Consider the following 20,056-nt stretch of genomic DNA (forward strand, 5'->3'; position numbering starts at 1 on the left):
AAATCTTGTTTTCTTCCCCTTTGTATTAATGGCATTCGACTTATTTGAAGGAACAGGAAACACAAACAGCCTCTGCAAAGTGTGACTCTCAGGCCTTCAGCGAAAGCACGTTCGGTTTGATAGGTGCCGTTCTCTGCAAACTTTCCCTGGGCTTTCTTTTGTTGTTTGGCAGCACCAGGGGCAGGTTGGAGGGCTGTGGGTGGATTTTGGAGGACAGAAGTAAACCGCTGCCGATGCCTCTCACGCCGCCCTGCCCGACTGTTTGGGTTTCCCCCGCCCCACGGCTCCCCGGGCCCCAGTTGCCTCCCGATGAAGAGAAAGGGATGGAGATGAATTAACGACAGCCCCTTTCAGCTGTGAATAGGCAAGATGTGTCAAAACGCATTTCTTTGTCTCTAAAAATTGTGACGAGGGGGACAGAGAGGGAGAAGCCACGTTCTCCCCCTCCCCTCCGGGGGGGGGTCCCATCCAGCCTGCTTGCAGGGTCGTTCCTTGCAACGACAAGACGAAGTGGTAACGGAACCAAAGGGAGAGGCTGAAAAGAAGGATTTCAAGCAATGAGCCATCCCAGTTTTGCGGAACGGGCTGGAGCCCCTTGCCGTGCTCCTTCCACCCCCAGGGCTCTCCCATCCCTCACCGTCGCAGCCCCTTCCCCTCGCCCCCCATCTCTCAGCCTCCCCTGGGCCTTTTCCTTTTTCCTCCCCTTCCTTTCAACTCACCGGTTTGGAACTGTTTTAAACATACTGGCAGCAAATCGTATGTTTTTATGAGCAGTTTCCTCGTGATTTCTCTTCCTATGGCCTCACTCCTTTGGACGCTGAGGACTGCAACCCAATTCGAAGGTCCTTCTCCCAGTCAAACCAGAGCCCATCAGCTTCCTTTCTCCCTAGTGGGGAGTTGCTCATGTGAATCCAATAGTTACTCGGGTATTTTTAATATATTCAATCTAAAAGTCCCTTTCCAAGAGCCTTTTCAGCCTTCTTTTTCCCCTGTGTTAGAATTTAAAGAAAATGTTGTTTATTTCATTACAAACTAGTGTTTATTTTAATGCAAACGTGCCCCATTTCTTATTCTGGCCCAATTCTCTTCCAGGAGGTCATTTACAGAAGCAACAAGCCCAACATGTTGTTTCCTTTTAAATTCTTGATTGTTTTTCCATTGGCACTTGTGCAAATTGCCTTTTCTGCAAATGTGTGTTATTAATGGGGCGTCAGCTGCGGTTTCTTATTACGCTGGAGTAGAGTTTGTTGGAAATATTCCAGCAGAGCTTCTCTATAGGAAAATGCAGGTTTCTTGGGAGCAAAATATATCATAGGAAGGAGTACATAAATACATTTCATTCCGGGGAGGATGGGGATAGAAAAAATGGCGTACTCCAACAGCAGGGTATTTACATTTTTTTTTGCAATAAGTTAAATAGAGTTATAATTAGAGCAAAGCATTTTGATGGATGCCAAATGCTTATTTTTAGAATTTGGTTTAGCAGGAAATTAAAAACAAGTTGGGAAAAAAAAATCCCTCTTCTTGTAACACGTAAATGGTGGTTCTCATACAGAGCGCAAGTCCGTCGCTTCACTAAACGTTTGAATCCGCGGCTCCGGACCGTGACAAGGAGCTGGCTGTGCGGCGTGCAAATGAAAGTAGTTCTTCTGCTTAATTATCCCTACTGGAGATATCGATCGAGTTGCTTCTTCGGATAACAGTACTTCATTTTCCAAGAAGCTTGTTGCTTTTAAAGGTTTAATTGGACCTTTTTGCTAAATACCACAGAGATGCCGTGAAATTATGACGCAGCAGTAATCTCGCAGCTGTGGGCTGTTGAAGGCTGCAGGGAAGAGCCGTTTGCTGATGGAGCTTGGCCAAGGGAAGGAGGAGGTGCTACTTCGGTCCGGCCCAGACTTTTTTTTTTTTTTTTGGTTTAGCCTTACCACAACGTAGGGGTTGCCATCCTAGGGCTCTAAGTCACCAAATACCCACCACGTGCAGCTGCTTCTCCAGCAGCCTGGGCGTGAGCCCCAGCAGTTGGACCCAGATGGAGGTTCCTTGAGTTCATGGGTAACGGACCTGTGACTTTCTCTTGGCCGGTGTTAGTGGGTCGAATGTATGTGGTTTGGACTGAAAACCAAAACCACTACACATTTCTTTTCCCCTTTTAATTTCATTTCAGTAACTTGTGGCTGGTTCCTTTTCGTGGGGTGATATTTTGCTTCTCAGCTTGCAAAGTCAGTGCAGCCTTCCCACTTCCCGCAGCCTGTGGCCCCGCCAGAGAGCGCGGAAGCCAGCCCCCGCCTGCCGTTTTTGCCCGGGCTGCCTCACCTCCCTTCCCCTTGGTTTCCCGTCTCCTCTGTGCCAGCACAAGGTTGAGGCACATCAGCCTTAAAGGGACTAAATATTGCATTGCCAAAACGCTTAATGCAAAGAAAATTTATGTCCTTTACTTCCTCAGAAAGATGCTCTTGGGTGCAATTAGAGGCGTTCTGGGAGATGTTAAAGTAAATTAATCCACCCAGCCCCAAAGAGAGGCTCTTCTCTGTTTCTTCTGTTCTCTTCTTCTGCACTTTGTTTCTCCCCAAAGAGATGCTGCACCTAAAATATTAGATTCCTTCCTCCACACACACATATTATTTTGAATATTAGGATGCTTAAGTGCGTTTAGAGCTGGATCTGGATCTTCAAAGTCTGAGCACAGCTGTCCAAAGCCACCATCAGCTCTCAGATAACTCAGCCCTTGTGACGTACCCAGCAGAAGAGCCGAGGGCTGTGCTGTGAGTAGGACATCCGATGGCACGGTGACATCTCATCCCTTCACCACACCAGGGGTGACGCAGTGTCCCCGTCCCCTGCAAGGTGGGAATTTGTCTGCAAGGTGCGGTTTTTGGGCTGTGTCCCTCCTGACCTGGGTTTGGGGTGATGTGCTGGCTTTTAGGCACCAAGGGCTGGGTGACACTGCTCTCTAGTGGATGGCTCTTCATCAAACGGGTTGGGATGAAGGAGTTGAGGCTGATGGAAAGGGTCAGCGCTCATCCAGTGATAAAAATGTCTTTGTCTTGTTATTTGTGTCACAAGGTTTTAGAATTTAATATGGCTGTGGAGACGTTACACAGGCACGGAGTAATTTAGTAAAGAAATATAAATCAAAGGTGCTTGACTTTATCTCACCACGATGGAAGGGGTTTATCGATCGAGATCTTTCTGATGCCGACCGTCCTTCCACTACCGCGCCGTGGCCGAAGCTGCGAGACCCGTGTCGGTCCTCCTGCTGCGGGGGATGCTCTTGGGTGGGCAGAAATTGCTCTTCCCATCAAATAGCCCGTGCGCTTACCGAGCCCTGTGCCTGGAAGAGGGGAGGGACAGGCCCGCGTAGCTTGGTGAGGAGCCAAAGAAAATTCAGTGGGATTTGGAAAAGGAAAGACGTGTAAACAAAGAGCTATTCCTGGAGCAGCCCGTGCGCTTGGGCACGCAGCGGGGGGCGAGGGGGGGGGGGGGGGGGGGTCGCTGCAAGCATCACACACGCAGCGACCAGCAGCATGCAACGCTGGGGATCCTCTGCAAGAGGAAAACGGAGGAGAAAAACGTACCATTCCTTCCAGGTATGCTCTTAACAGGATGCTTAAAAAAATGCTGTGCTGGACCTGAGAAACAGCCCCGTGTTCGGTCTTGCAATGGCGGTAGGAGCTCCTGTTTAGGAACGTTAGGTGACGTGATTCCCACAAAGCATCCCCAGCAGCCACAATTATTTTATAAATGGGCGTAATAAAGTTAATTTTGATGTCACGCATCAGGGCCAAAAATTAGATGCAAAGCCCCCAGGCAATGAGCTCCAGGCTGAGCGATCTGCCCTTCCTACCCCCAAAAAATCAGATGGCACTCGCCGGAGGAGCAGTCTGGGATTTTGATAGCAGGGAAAGGAAGGGAACAACGGGGGTGTCTGGACTTTATGATGTGAAAACTGCAAACCTTAGCAAAACTGGGAAGGCGCTTGGAACAGGAAGAGACCGAAATAACTAATCCACACTGGTACTTTCCCTTTTAACAGCACAGACTTAGGAATTTCTTATGTGTTTATTGGTGAGCGCTACAGGAGCTTTAAAGTTACATATTTTTGTATTTCTGTATTTAAAAATCCTCTTTACCCTGAAGCTCTCTTAAGAAGAGGAGTGCAGCCTTCCCAAGCTAGTCGTTTGCTAAGGCGGTGAGAAACAGAGACTTTAAACTACGCTGTTAATAATCCTCTAAACCTTTTTGTGGCAGTAAACAACGAGCTAAACCAGCTAATGACTAATCACAACAGAGCGCGCGCGTGTGTACACGCACACACACACACACACACACACACACACACTCACTCAGGAGTGTTGACGAATAAAGCTTCAGAATGCAGTAAGAGGCGAGCAGGGGCTGCGGTGGGCCGGTGTAGGAATTGCGTGCCTCCAAATTTTGGAGGACTTGGCAACTCCAGTTCTGAGCTGGGCTCCGTCTATGTTATTTTTGGATTGCACCTTTCATGTTTTGATGGGTTGGGGTTTTTTTTTTAAACAAAAAGAAAGAAAAAAAAAAAAACACCCAACTATTGACCCAGGCAGCATCACAAACCTGTTAAAAGGAGATTTTTTTTTTTAACTTAACTTGGGAAATACAGTTCTTTCCTTGCTGCTGGCATAAGTAGAAGCATTTTGCTCTGGGACTGTAACGCCTCTCCCTATTTTAAATAAAGAGCAGCTGCAAAACACACGCACGCAGGCACTTGCGCGTGTATTTTCATATCCCCCCGGCCTCCTGACGCAGCCTTTGCCTCCTGACCAGCGCCTCGCGGGGTCCCGCGGCCGTTGCTGTTCGGCAACAGGCTGCTCGGGCGGGCTCAAACCACCAGCCCTTGCCCGGGCTCCTGGCCATGACGCGAAAGGGCCCCATATCGGCGAATTACAGAATTTCTACAATTTCGCTCCAGGACATAAGCCCAGCCAATTTTTTTTAATATTTTTTTTTATTTTTTAAATCCTAACATGACTTTTGATGTTATCGGCCACAGCAGTGCCGTGTCTGCTTTGGACCTCCCACAAAGCCCTTGATCTCGGTGACGTCCCGTGGCTGGAGCGGGGAGGTTCGTTTGAGCTCGGTGTACACACGGCTGCCTTTTATCCCCTGAGAGTTTAGTCTTTCAGCATCAGTGGGTGTCCCTCGGTTCATGCAGGAAGAGAGACAAAGAAAGAGCAGTCTATTCTCATCTTCTCTGGTTTTTTATCCTTATATATAGATTATATGTCTAGTATAAAATATATAGTATGTAATATATATTATTACATACACCTCAGTCGCATTCCTCATTTAAGCTAAATAATTCTTTTTTTCTTGGCTCTGTTCCGCCTTTGAGGGTAGGGGAGCATAACGCTTTTGTCAACGTTATTACTAACAGAGTACCCGCATTTATTTGTATTCCTTCCCTCCATTTCCAAAATATCTGTTCCAGTGTACGACTGTCATCGCTTGAAGCAGGAGTAGGAACTTTGGAAAAGCTATTTAATACTTATCTTTGATACCACCAGTATTCCAGGACAAGTCTTTTATCTCAAGACTTTACTTTTTTCTGATCGCTCATTATGTTCAATAATTTTTTGCTGACATTTACCAGTGATTTACCATTTTGCTGACATCTTACCAGTGATCCCATACAAAAGTCCTACTGTAGTTCTTCGCTCTACGGGGCTGCCCCTTCTTCATTTTCCTCGAGCTATTCCTTTGCCCTCCAAGGAAGTGGCTCAATAGCCCAATTACACTTTATTACATGACACATCGGCGTCTCATGTCCCGATTTGTGCGGTGCTTTAGAGAAATGTCATGAATTTGCACCAAGAGGAAATCCTTTTCTTTTAATCCTCTTTGATCTAAACATCAATATTGTTGTTCATGGGAACGTCTTCTGATCTGATTCAGCGCTACACGCAAAATAGCTTTCAGTTCAGCGAGAGCGTATGTAAATCGGCGTCCTGCCAAAGCTTTACTTAGTGCGTGGTTGTATATCCCATCCTATCGTTACGTTGGTCAAAACCCCATATACATTTCCAGCTGGGAGAAAAACAATCTGTGTCTTCCCCTACGGAATATCCTCATAAAATGTGAGGATGAAACCAAGTGGGTGTAACTGATCCTCCGCTAAAGCTCGTAGGGATTTGTTTAATGGTAAGATCTTCCTACAGAGATTTGGGGCCGTTCTGTGGCAAGCTTTATGGCGGGGATAAAAGTTTTTACAGCTGTTTGTTAACATAATATCCTCCTCATTTCCATGAGATGGTTCAGAATATCCACAGAACTATTTTTATTGAATCCTGTTTGGGGTTTGTTTGTTTGTTTCCCGAGGGACGGATTGAGCGTAGGCTGCTGCGGAAGAGCAGAACCATCCCCCAGCGCAAGCAGAGGGCCGCTCTGCCCCGGTGATTCGGGAGATTTCCTCTGCCTGCGATACCGACTGCGGATCGTCAGGGCGAAAAGGCTATTTGTACAAGATAATCAATCCGTTTCAGTAGGTATATCAGCTAAATCCCTTGCAAGGGGAAAAGGATAGAGCCCTAGTGAGAAATTCTTCTTTACTTGCTGGCACAAACAGTGTACATGCTCCGAGGGGAAAAAAAAAAAAAAAAAACAAATGTGAAGCAATATTGAAAGCAGCTGAAAATAAAAACAAAGAACAAACAAAAAACCAAACAAAACCAAACAAACAAAAAAAGAAGAGCTGCCCTGAAGTTATCCCCATTCCCCCTTTGTTATCTTCTCGGTTTTGCTAAATCAAAGCCACGCTAGAAGTCCCACAAGAAGTCACAGGAAGGCAGGCGGACGGGGTCGTTCCGTGCAGGGGATATCCATGCTGTCCATGCCGGATAAAACAAAGCTCGACCCCCAAATGCTTATTTCAGCCGTGCTTTTAGATTGTTATCACTTATCCGCAGGGATACTGGGTGCTTTATTTGACAGTGAGATCCCAGTGTAACCAGCTTTAGGCTCTCAGACGGCAAAACAAGTGTCATTTAGGTTTGGGGTTTTTTAGTTTAGGTGGGAAGAGCTTGTTACCGAGGCATCGCTCTGGCCCCAGCCTCGCTACACCTCGCTCGCCGGGGCTGCTTCCAAAAGATGATGCAGTGGTACATATGGGAGAGAAGTAGCTGCCAACTTACAAAAATCAATTTTTATTTTTTTTTTAAATAATAAATATACTATTTCATTGGTTTCTTTCCCAGTGTTGCCAAAAAATTACCAGTAGAGAGAACCGCGTCACATTAACAGCTGCCTTTCTGCCCACGTAACAAGTTAAATGAGGCTTTGTAAAGGGATAAGTATAGATCTTGCTAAATTACTGCGGAGGGGTGTGTTTGAGGTTCCAGCTAACCCAGCAAACCACGAACTGTCGCTAATAGAAGTGCCACCGCAGCAGTGAAATGGATCCCCGAGGCACAGGAGAGTTTAGTGAGCGTCCAGATGTGTTAAGCGCCAGGATATTCTTAACCTATTCACTGGAGCTTGGCACCCATCATTTAATAAGAGTTTTTGCACTGGATGATCTGTCTTGCCATAACAAGAAAAACACAAAAAAAACCCAGGTTTTTTCGCCCCTCCTAGCCTCACCGTCACAACCGGGTCAGGTTTTGTGAGATGTTTCTGGTCTAAAAACAGCACTCGGGGGTTGGTCTGCGCTCACCCCAGCTCGGCTGGGTCATGGCCAGGTCTCCGTAGCCAACCTGTGGCCATGGGCACCCAGTCCGTGGCTTTTGGGCCATTCAAGAGAGCAGAAGAGTAACTCTGGATTTGGAGACTCTCTTGTTAACTGGGACACAACCCATGGGCATGCACCATTGGGGAGAAGCTCTCTTTTTTCCCCTTATTTGAAATAACAGTGTCTGGGCAGTCAGCTCTGATGAGCAGCTTGGAAAAACGTGCCCAGAGGAGACGGCATCTCGGCCCCGAGTCCTCCACAGCATTACGTTATCCGGCCAACAGCTTAACCCCAAGTGCGAACGCGTTTGCTTTCTCAATGGGTGCCCGCGCGGGTATCTGACGGCAGGCAGGACATCAGGGCAGCCTGGCCACACAGCTCGTTCTCGATCTGCGGCTAAAACCAACGTAAGTCCTGTTAAGGTAACTGCCTTGCTGACTGCATCAGCCGCGTTGCCCCACCAAACAAGGCGGCCTCCTGCGGTGATGCGGCCATCACTGCCTGTTGACTTAAGAGGCAGGCAGGTAATATTCCACGGGGCGGTGAAAGACCGGCAGGTAAGGCACTGCGAATAGCTCTGTGCCCTCGGCAGAGCAGGCGTGGGTGGCAGAGCACCGTCCCCACGTTCGCAATACCTTGTAGAGCCCCCACGCTCCCGAATCTTGCTGCCCTCCTGATGACTACAGATACTCAGTCCCAGCAGAGCGCTCAGCTTGTGCCCACGCACACAGTGCCATCCTTCATGAAGAGGACACCTCACGGCACATCCCCTTCTGCCGCTGGGCTGGTCCAGGCTCTCTGCTCTCCCTGGCCCCTTCCCAGCACCGCGAGACACGCTGGCTTGGGGCAAAGTCTTTAACTGCGGGTCGTGGCAATTTCAGCCTTTAGGAAAGTTCTTCTGGTGATGATGATTTTGGAAAGTACACATACAACCCCCCCACACACACCCCCCGCAGTTTTGGGGGGTTTATTTCCATAGGAACTGCAGGAATTTCACTCCTCCTTGGCTTGCAGGTCTCTGGTATAGCAAGCGGCCGTGGCTAACTCCTCATACCCCAGTGGTGAACACGGGTATTGATCAGTCAACAATAAAATGCTTTGGTACTTACAAATTACCTTCATTTTCTTCCACCCTGCCTCTATTCTAAGTTATTCCCCCCAAAGTCTAGTGGGGAGCTCACAACGCCTTACAAGGTTGTCTGTCTATACATGCTTTATTGACGAATCAAAGCTCAGCACAATTTGCAACTCTCTAGTTGCGTTACTTCTATAACTCCTCAGGGGAAAAGCCCACCGCTTCCCAGCTGCCTGCACCCGCCCCCCGGTCACAAACAGCTCACGGCTCGGGGCACACGTTGTGGGACGAGCTGTAAAAACCTCTTTGCCGTCCTGTGCAATACAAATTTCAAACACGGTGCGCTGGCAGCAGAGCAGACACGCTTGAGCATCTGCCCAGAGGAGGTGGTGGGCTTGTTCGGCGGTCGGCATTGCTCGGCGGCTAAGAAAAGCAGTGTTAGGGCTGGTTTGCATTTTCAGCTCGAAAAACCCACAGGTGCTGAGCAGAACCGTTCCCCGGCTCAGGCGGTAATGAAAGGCAAAAGCCTCTCTGCAGCTGGCTGGTTTGGCGTGAGGCTAACGCCTGTGCCACCACAGCAGATGAGACATGTGCGCTCACCAAGTTGACACGAGCAATTAGCATGCGTGAGGCTCCTTCCACCTCCTAATTCACTCAGAATAATTCATTAGCAAAAAATCCTCAGCAGCGCTAGTCTGCCGACAGGTCCTCATTGTAGATGTGTTCTTTGATTTGCCTTAGAAGATAAATTGACCTGTGAAACTCCAGTCTAGCTCATGCTAATGAGTCCCTCTAGGGCCATTGTGAGAATTAATTTATTTATCTAAGGATTTCTCCATAGTGCTCATCTCCTCGGCAGCTAGAATGAAGAGACATAATAGGTCTATCATACTGGAAATACTTAGATCAAATCACCCAGCCCTGGAGGCGTCTATCCTACATTTGCTGTCTTGGGCTAGTCATGCTGGCCTGGGGTCTCAGTCTCCCACCTGTACAGCCGAGAGGACAAACAAGCGTCCTCCTGCTCAAAGAGCTTCATAGGCAGCAGTGGGAGAAGTTACACCAGCACCAGCAATCCCTGTCCATCCAATCAAGGGCTTCCTCACCCTTTTTTGCACCTTTAAGGGCAGCAGGATAACCTCTTTATTCCAGGGTTTTGCAGTGGCTGTAGAAAAGAACTCTGCATTATTCTCTCTGAATTATGGTTGTTTAATATGGTCTCCCTGTTTCTGGCCATCTTCTAGCAATAAACAGCCTTGAAATGTCTCTCTGCGCCCCCCCGCAGCTGCACAGACACACTCCTGGCCACTACAGAGAAGATGATTAGCCCCAGTCGAACATCCTACCTACGTCACTCATGTTCTTCCCCCACCGAGAGCAGCCAGAGAGCCCAAAGTGATGCCACCAAGCAGAGACGTCCCTCCACATTAACGTCCCTCTCCTTTTCTTCCCCTGCAGCTTGAAAGCCGTCCTGATGGGGAAGCCTCAGGACAACACAGTGGACTTGTCAGGCATCCCGCTGACCCTGAAAGACTTGGACCGCGTCACGTCCTACCTCCAGCACAGCTCGGAGCACATCGACACGGTGGAGCTGTGCTTCACGGAGCTGACGGACGACATGCTGCTGCAGCTGCTGCCGGCGCTCTGCGTGCTGCCCCACCTCACCACCCTCTCCCTCAACGGCAACCGGCTGACCAAAGCTATCCTACGGGACCTCACCGAAACCCTGAAGGACCCCAAGAAGTTCCCCAGCGTCACCTGGATCGACCTTGGCAACAACGTGGACATCTTCTCCTTGCCGCAACCCTTCTTGGTCAGCCTAAAGAGACGATGCCCAAAGCAAGGCAACTTGCCAACCATTCTGGAGTTCGGCGAGGGTCAGGTAAGCGATTTGGAGGGCCAAGATGGCCTGGCCGAGAGCCAGGAGGACCTGCGAGCTGGACCAGGCAAGACAGACAACGTAGGCTTGCAGCAGACGGACAGAACGGTCGAGGCTGGGGAGCTCCCCAACTCGGAGCAAGGTGCTGCGACGCCGCAGACATGATGTCCAGCTCCGGCGGGCGCGTTGAGCGAGGATGACTTAAAACCGAGACCTCAGCGGCGGAGGTCGTGGAGGGTCAGCTCACACGGTGGGATGCTTCGGGAGTCTGGACTGCTGCCTTCCTCCCGTACGATGAATGTCAACTTTTTCCTTTTCGAAGAACACATAAAGGTGATCGCGTTGAATACTTGTATTTTATAAAAGCTGGCCAGGTATTTTTAAACATTAGAGACGCGCTATGCTTTTTAACCTCTCAAAAATGCATCTCCAAGGTGGTGTAACATGAGGCCCTTAGAAGAGCACAGAAGGGGAGAAGAAAGGTGCCCAGACTTTACAGGGAAGGGCCCCCTTTCCTTAGCGCTGGATCCAGCCAGACCCCAGCTGCTCTCCCACGCCAGATGGACAGACAGCAGTCACCCCAAAGGCGGCTGCCGCCGAGATAAACCTGAAATCCTTTCCAGTCCCGACTTGGGGAGTTGCTGGTGAATAGCGCATCTGCTGAGATACAACAAAAGTCTGATCACACACTAACCAGGGGCGTTTCTCTTCATATCGTGAGCCAGCCCGAAGGGAGAGCTTTGCTTCCCTGCTGCGGAGCTAAATCCCAGCCCGCTGCGTGCCTGGACGCCGCTCTCACCCTCCAGCCTTACCGAAATCAGGCTGGCATTTCTGCCTGCCCGGTATTTATTCAGATGTAAAATCCAGTTTCCCACCAGCCGTGCTGCTGTAATAACTCCGGAGCTTTGAATGTGGTGCCTGGAGCTTGCACCAGCAACGCCGAGAGAATTTGATCCGCTTTGGGGAAGCAATGCGCGGCTCAGGTTGATTGCTGTTGCTGACAAAAGAGACCACAGTAGTGAAGGCTCATAAAAGAAAAAATAATCCCGGGGTTCATCCCTGTATCACTGCCACCGAGGGCCGGGCGGACACAGCCGGCTGCAGGTTTAAAGCCTCAGAAAGACGGTTGGGTCACTTGGCTGCATCCGTTGTCCCCTGGACCAGAAGTGCTTTGTTTCTAAAATGGTGGTTTGGGTTTGTTTGGTTTTTTTTTTTTTTCTAAAAGAGAAGTAGTTTTGATTTTATTTTATTTTTGATGGAAAATGGATCACCCCAGAGCAGCAGCACTGGAACGGGCACTTTGGCTTTTGAACCAGAATTTCCTTTGATCCTAAACCCAGGGCGAGGGCAGGAAAGTGTGAAAAACCTCCTCTCCCTTACATTCAAAGGACCAAACATGACTCCCTTTGCTAAGAGGGAGCCCCTTTCTATCTGTTCAGAGCCCACCCCTGACCAGCTCTACAGCATCGCTTTCCTGGCTCCCAGCAGTGACCCTCTGGCTGTGCTGCTTCTGGGTGCAAACGCAGTCAGACTTTTTGGCCATCATTTTGGCTCCGTTCATTTCACATCACTGCACTGGGAAGCTTTTTTCCAGAGGGGCTTCACGCTGTCGGTTGTTGTTTCTCCTCCGCAGGCAAGTAGATAACTTAGAAGAAACTCTGCTACTCGTTTTAATACATTTGGCAATGTTCAGTATGATTTGCATGTATCCAAGCCTTTTTCCTTTTTTTTTTTTAATGCTAACTCTTTCCAACAGGCATGAAAAAACCCTTGCAGTGAATAAACCGTTCTGTTTTGAAATAAAGGCGCTATCCGTAATCAAAATAAATGACAATGTTTAATAAAGACCTGGTGTTGAAGTTTTCCTCTGTACAGGTTGAAGTGCCCAGCTGGCAACCCAGAGCACCCCAGCCAAAACCAGTGCTAAGCACTGCAGGTCTGGGTTCTCCAGGGTGCTAAAAAAAAAAAAAAAAAAGAAAGGGTTGCTGTAGTCGGCTGGAGAAATAAATAGCCCGGTTTATGGGCTGGGTTCTGCTGGGTGGGCACAAGGTGGACACAGAAGCACCATAAAAGCATCTGTTAAATTTTAAGTGTCGCCAGCGTGCAAAACTAACGTGGGAGAAAGGAATACTGAGACCGGCATAGCGCTCCACGGGGTATTTCCCTCCAGCGTTAAACAGCCTCAGTGCACTGAAGGAAACAGCTTTTTATTTGCAGCGAGGACTCTCTGCACGATGTTGGGTCCAGCACCCAAACCACGGCAGGGGCTCGCCCAGGACATGGCAGACAACGTGCTGGCGGGCGCAGGTTTGTCCTAACTCACAGGAGACCTCTCCTGCAGCACTTGGGGACTATTCCCACCACTACTACAACTTTAATAAGGTGCCTTTAATAGAGGTATAAATTAAGCAAGATGCGATACACCAGGTTAGCCAGGTGCCAGCTGCATCGCTAACCATCCCCCCATCCTTGGAGGAGGTTGCTCTTCTCCCCCTCCCCAGGAGCCAAGGGCAGGGCTCTCCTTGCCCGGGGCAGGCTGCGAGACGGAGCCTGTGGCACGTACGTTTTATTCCTATGGAAAGGCTGATGTGCAGCACGTAGAGCCTGTGCCTACGCCCAGGGCGGGCAACGAGACACGGGCAGAAAATCCACCATGGCGACTTCATCCACCGCGTGCACGCGTTGCCCTGCTGTGCCGGTGCTGCGTCCCTCATGGATGCTGTTAGCTCAACGTATGGGGTTTTCGTCAAGATTTCTCCCTGCAAAAAAAGAAACTCCACCAATTTCTTCTATAAGAGGTCAGGCACTGGTTTGCTCAGTACCTCAGTACTCAGCACCGGGCTCCCTTCCTCCTCATGCACAGCTCGGGCCCCTCTGTCTCTTTAAATTATTTAAATCGCAAGCTCCTTGCCACAAGCTTTTTATTTTCTGCGAAGTATTTGCACAGGAACCAGCCATCCTGGGCCTCAGCAGTTGTCTGGACCCCCCCTCCCCCGGTTTAGCCGTGCAAATTCTAAATACACTTCGCATTTAGAGCGCCGCATCATTTATTGATGCTTTGCACGCTCAATTCCCTCACCGACACAAACCACCCGGGAGGCCGCTCCTGCCGCGTTTCCCCTCCAGCTGAGCTCCTACCTGCTGTGAAACACATCAATCAACTGGGACGCGTTCTGCATTTATCAGGCTCTTCCCGCGAGGGGCCACCAGCAGCCCACCAGCTCAACTTTCAGCTGCAGAGAGCGAAACGTGAGGCTCCGCGCCCAACGCTGCCACCGACGCGCTGCGGATCGGGAGCGCCTCGTCCCAACCGTCCCCCCTCTGCTGTGAAATACTGCGGTTGGGTCCCTCGCGTGATCAGCCAGGACCGCGCTGCAAAGGAGGAGCCTCCAAAGGAAGACCCCACATCCCTCAGCCCTTCGCCCCGTGAGGGGGTTGTACCGCTTGAGCCACCGCGGCTCCGCTGGCACGGACGGGCTGCGCCAGCACCTCTGTGCCCAGCGAGGGTTTAGCCCTTCCGAGAAAGGGAAATAACCAGAAAGGACCTTTTATTGATATATTTGTGCATGCTGAAGTTTGCACCAAATGACTGACTTTCATAGGAAAAGAAAAAACACAAACCAGCTCTAGTAGAGACCGTTACTCAGCTATGAAAACAAGAGGGCTTTAGCTAATCAGTCTCTTCCTCGCAGTGGGGATTAGGTCAATTAGCCACTTATTCCACTTCAGTATGACGATGAGTCTGTGGGCTCGGGAAAGAGGTTTGGGTTTTGGTTGTTTTGTTTTGTGGTGTTGTTTTTTGTTTGTTTGTTTGTTTGTTTGTTTTTAAAAAAAAAAAAGCAGCCTGAGATTGCTTCCCTTCTCAGTCCACCAGCATCACAACAAGCTTGGAGCTCATTCCATATATAATCAGTGATGTTCCCCGTGCTACGCTGGGCTGCTCGTTCTGGTCAGAAGCTTTTAAACGGCCTTAGAAGAAGGATTTGAGTACTGAAAATCACTGCTGTTAGAATATTAAAGTTGATTGAGGTCATTTGTTGTCAAAGGGGGGAGGAAATAGCCACCATAAAATAAAAAGTCTATAAAACATCCAAGCCCGGTTCGGTTAGTTATCTCCACCAGTGACACACAGCTCTGCCTGTGCCTGAAAGAAACTGGTCTGTGGGAGATGATTTATGCCTTCAGCAACAAAAATGTAATTGGAAATCATTCTGCACAGACCGAAGAGCCCACACCGAGGGGAATCAAAACAGTAGGCGAGGACTGAGAGAGGGATGAAAGGGCTGATGCCACATGCTCTACAGGGCTTGTTCCAGCTGGATTATCTCGGAAGAGTTTGCACAAGCCCGGTTTGGGTTTTGAAGGTGAGTATTCATTTAAAGTGAAGGTTATGTTCCTGGGGGAGGTGGGGACTGCTGGAAGCACGAGTAGGCAAGAGGGCTGGTGGTGGTCACCCCCGAGCACGGGACTGCGGCAGAGAGCAAGGAAGCTGCAGAAGGCACTGCTGAGGACATCAAGAAGCTCAAAGCCACTTTGGCCAAAAGCAGTGCTTGCTGCTGGCCAGTCCTCCAGAGAGCAGCAGGTGACTGCAAACGCCTACCCAAAACTGCGGTGGAGGAGAGGTGAGAAAGTGACTCAAGGGACTAATGGGACACCAGGGAGGCAGCAGCGGCTGAGCCGGGGTGAAGGCGATGAAACCACACCGGGTTATTGCACCACGACTGACTTTGCACTCGGGCACAAACATTTTGGCGCTTTCCTATGGTTCAGCACATCTCGTTTCAGCAGCGGGAGAGGAGGAGAAGGCTCCTCAGCTCGTGCAGGGACCGCTCGTGTCCTCAGAAACGCAAAGGCTCACATGTTTCATTAACTGGAAGCACATCACCAGTAGCTGCAATTGCCAAGGAAACCGATTGACCTTATTAGCAGTATTCATATATTGATGCTCATGAGAAAGGGGAAAAAACAACTAACCTCACCTCTCCGGTGTAATGTACCTAGGTGAGCAACAGATATAATTTCTTCCGGACCTCTTTGGTACGCAAATGTTGTCCTGGAAACATCAGGCAATGATCCCACTGTTCCTTCGCTCCAGGGGCAGTTGAGTTTTTATCTGCCTGGAGGCCATGTTCCACCAGCAGACTGTATACAGAGAGGGGAGATGATCTTTCCAGCTATATTAAATATCTTTAGCATTAAATCCTGAAGGACGAACAGGAAACCAGATCCATCACTCGTAGTCCTTCAACAGCCTTCAGCAACGTGAGTCTCACTGCTTCATTTAAGTGGGCCCCCTCTTCAAGGAGTATTCTCAAATGCTCAACAGCCATAAGCAAAAGATCCGATGACCCTGCGATACCAGAACCTGCCAGGCTTTGGAGATTCAGCCTTTCCTCCCATTGCCTTGGGGAAATAGAGGTCTTCTGAGATGATGAGGTGGAGTTAAAGGCTCGATAGGGATCTCTCCCCTCCCTTGCAGCACCCCACAACCCGTTGATTGAACACTTTCAAGATACAGGCTTGCACGCAGCCAGGCAGTGCGTCGTGACTGCTACTTAGCACACAAAGCTACCCAAAAAAAATAAGAAATACAATAGGTTTGGGTTCTACAGTGTATTTATATGTGGGTGGTCAAGGACAGCTTGTCCAGGAGGGAGGCAAAGCGAGGAGCAAACACCAACTCCCTGCACCGATTACAGCCACGCTCTCCACTTCCAGCCCAGTGCAACAGCCTGGGCACTGCCATGCTGAGCTACAAACCCCACCGACTGCATCGCAAACGCGAACATCTGCAGCTGGTGACGGCAGGAAGGTCCACAGCCGGGAGGTGGGCAGAAGAGACAAGGGGAAACATCGGCGCAGGGCTGGCTGCGAGGCTGCCCGCTTCTTCCACCCCGCTGCAACCCACACTCCGCCTGTACCAGAAAAGCTCCTCCAAATCCACGCCGGCGCCATCCCTTCCCCACCAGGACCAAGCCCTGGGGAGGGGGGGGCGGGGGGGGGATCGAGGCCCCTCTCCCTGATGCGCAGAGCCCAACACATCCTTTGCTCTCACGTTCCCACTCCTTTTACTGACACCCGTCACACGCATCATGAGGAAAAATCATCTTTTTTTCTCTTCCTCATCTTTCCTCTTCTTTATTCAGAGGAAAAACTAAATAAATACCATGTGCACGGGAAGGTGTCTGGGCAGGGCAGGCAACAGGTTTTGTCCGGACTTGCTAAAGGACTGGGGGGTTCCCTGGCGCAGCCCCCTCTCCGCCTTAGCAAAACCCAGCTTGCGCTGGATGTCTTTTCATTTCCTTCTGAGCTTTAAGAAAGAAGTATATATATTTGCAGGGCTGCAGCGTATGGAGGATTTCCCGCGTGCTCCGCGGGAACGCACAGCGCTGCAGGGGAGAACTGAAATAGTAATTAAACTGGAGGGGGGTGGCGGGGGCAGGCTGGGTTGGTTTGGTTTGTTTTTTTCTTTTGAATCTGTATTTTGCAGCCTCTGGGTCGTAAAGAAGCAGGTTCGTAGGAAAGGGCTGTTCATGGGGAACGGGTGAATGGAAAATAAGCACAACTGCTGCAAAAGAAGGCGGGTTTGCAACCTGAAAAACATGTTTTTCAGACAAGAAAAAGCTGACCTAGCTGAGGACCCAGAGAGCAGCAGGTCGGCGGACTTCTGTTTGTCGTTACAAATATCGATTGGAAAACGCGGCGCTCGGGGAGCGTGGGGAGCGCTTCGCAGGGCGCGGGGAGGATTTCTACGCTTGTCACGGTTCGTGTCGAGTGACGCCCTCCCGAGCAGACGCCGCTGCTCCCGGGTGCCGATGCCACCCAGCCCTTGAAGGCAGGAGCGTGCCGAGCTGCCCGGAGCAGAGCTACATCAAAATCCCGACGGAGATCCCAACAGCCGAAATTTAGGAATGCTGGGCTGCCGTTTTCCCGAGCAGACAAGTCCAGAGGAGAGCCACCAGCCTTACGTACAGCCCAGGGCTCCTCCTTCCAAAAAATCAGGCCTTTTCCACCTAAAACATAACTCAACAACAGGCGGGGAGTGCTTTCGAAGGCTGTGAGCCAGACCATAACAAAACCTACGTGAATACTCTGGTTATTGTGAGGAAAAAAATCAACCCTTGTGGGAGTGCTTCGGCCGCGCCTGGTTAAATAGAGAAGCAACCAGCAGGAGGGAAGGGAGATGTTTGCAGGATGCAGTTTTCGCAGGGAGAAGGTGACTTTTTGGGGGGCGTTGCAACGAAGGCCAAGAAAAAGGGAGAAGGCCGAGACCCAGGCAAACCTCACCCACAACACCCGGGATTTTAAAAAAAAACAAAACAAAACATCCGCATGAAACCCCAGGAGGTTAAAACTTTCAGCTGCTGCCATGCTACTCAAAGCCTGGTATTTTTCCTCTCACTAATAGAAGGAAAAGTCCTGGCTAGGGGAACCTTTTGCATTATTTATTGGCAGCTCATGCTGGTGTGTTTAACACTGGCCCTGGAGATAGCGAACAGTCTGCTCGAGCTCAGCTGAGAGAGGAAAATGCATATAGCGGCACCTGGAAAAGTAACTAAGTGTTATCCCTCAAGGAGTACCTCTTTCACACACAAAACACTGAGCAAGCCCAGTTAGAAGCCAGAGGGGCTTTAGCTCTTGCTGATCGAGGAGCTCTGAGCCAAAATTACATCGCGGTTCAGATTCGTGCAATTCTTGTTGAAATCATTTTTCCTTGGTGGAAATGATAAGGCCGATGCCGAAATACTTCAGGGCCCCGGGGAAAAAGTGCCAGACGGCAAGTTCCGAGCACGGGGGAGGACCGGCCTCCTGCGAGCGAGCGGGGATGGATGGATGGATGGATCAGGCCGCCTTCCCCTTCCAGCCCATCAATTACCTCCCACATTTCAGTGGGCAAACATTCCGCCCAATTGTGAAATTTCCCTTTTACTACAACCACAATAATAATAATAATAAAAAATACGTATCCTATTGTTTTGATGCTTCTGGCGATGCTACAGGCCTTGGCCAGGGTCAGGGCTCTCTTGCAGCAGATGCTGTAGAAGCGTGACAGCCCCCGCCCGTGACGGCACGCTCAAAGCTAACAACAAGAAAAAGCGACTCCCAACTCCCTTCTTTAAATAAGATGGATTTGAAGACCAGTTTTCCTAAACTGTCCGGATTGATACTGGCTTTGGAAAACATCTCGCAGGTTTTGCTATTCACTCCGTCTACCCTGCACCAGTAAGAGCGTGGAGGAAAGCCTGCGAGCCTGGCTCAGCGGCTCTCAGCCTCCGGGTACTAAGTTGGCAGCTCAGCCTTCAGAGGTCACAGCTAAATTGAGTAGATTTCATTGATTGCACCATTAATTGCCTGCCCGGCGGAAAGCTGCTGCATGATGGATGACCAGTTAATTCACAACAGATCGCTCGTGAGAAGCTTTATCACAGAGAAAGGCGGTAGCAATCGGACCGGCAGTAGCTGCTACTGCTCTTCTGCTACCTGGTGAGATGGTCGAGCTTATAACCAAACTTACGGACCTCCTTTTTCAGCTGTCGCAATAACCAATGTCTCCAAGCAACATAGTAAAATAACGGAAAAAAAAAAAAAAGCTATACATCCCAAATACGTCATTTATATTGAGCTGAAGGCTTGCTGGGAATAAAAAGTGGATATTGGGTTATTTCTTTGCGCAGACATAATCACTAAGGTGGACAGGAGAGAAAGTATTCCAACTACTTTGCTTGTGCATTACCAGTAACAAATGTTAGCGCAGACTTTGTTCACAAGGACGAACTGCAAGAGCTTTGCTAACTGGAAAGGACAGGAGGAGCCCCGGCTCCCAAGCTGGCGCTGCAGGACAGGTATTTCGGCATAGTGCCAGCTTTTTACATGAAAACTGCGTAAGCCCGTGGCTCAATTACTCCTGATCGATGGGGAATCGCAGATGCTTTGTTTATAGTCCCTTCTGGCAGTTTGGGGCTTGCGTTGTCTATCTTCTCTTCTGTAAATACGCACAGAAGACAGCTGGTTGTACCTTTGGCTTAGTGTATGGTTTTACATAACATCGAAGACCTGATTTGATAGAGTCAGAAAAGATACAGCCGCCTTTAATTATTTGTGCGGGTTTCTAAACGCATTCCCCGAGTTTTCTGCCGCCTAACAGCTTATTGATTCCGTGGCTTCTGTGCCATCTTTCATGCTTCTGTGCCATTTTATTAATTCAATCTGGGGAGAAAATAAACCTGTGGAGTCTATACAGCATCCTTCACCAAGGGTTTGCTTAGCTGCATCTGGCGGGTTTGGCTGAGCCATCAGTTGCCAACGCGGCTCTTCAGTAACCCTCCTGCACGCTGCATCCCTCCGCGAGTTGTTAGCGGACGCAGAAATAGCATTTGAGGTTTATAAAAGAGAAGCACAG

The 20,056-nt window shown here is 49.7% G+C and overlaps 1 protein-coding gene across 1 annotated transcript in view; it reads left to right on the plus strand.

The window, feature by feature from the left end:
* LRRC75A (leucine rich repeat containing 75A) overlaps positions 1-12,495 on the plus strand; it is a gene marked incomplete at its 5' end in the record, with an annotated part of 90,589 nt that extends 78,094 nt beyond the window's left edge. The window contains one exon of the mRNA XM_082492916.1: positions 10,236-12,495. Within this exon, the coding sequence (XP_082349042.1) occupies positions 10,236-10,821 (586 nt within the window). The 3' untranslated portion in view covers positions 10,822-12,495. The remainder of the gene's footprint in view (positions 1-10,235) is intronic.
* Between the last annotated feature and the right edge of the window lie 7,561 nt (positions 12,496-20,056).

Source organism: Vanellus vanellus (genome assembly GCF_965231255.1).
Source record: "Vanellus vanellus genome assembly, chromosome: 19".
Taxonomy (NCBI): Eukaryota; Metazoa; Chordata; class Aves; order Charadriiformes; family Charadriidae; genus Vanellus; species Vanellus vanellus.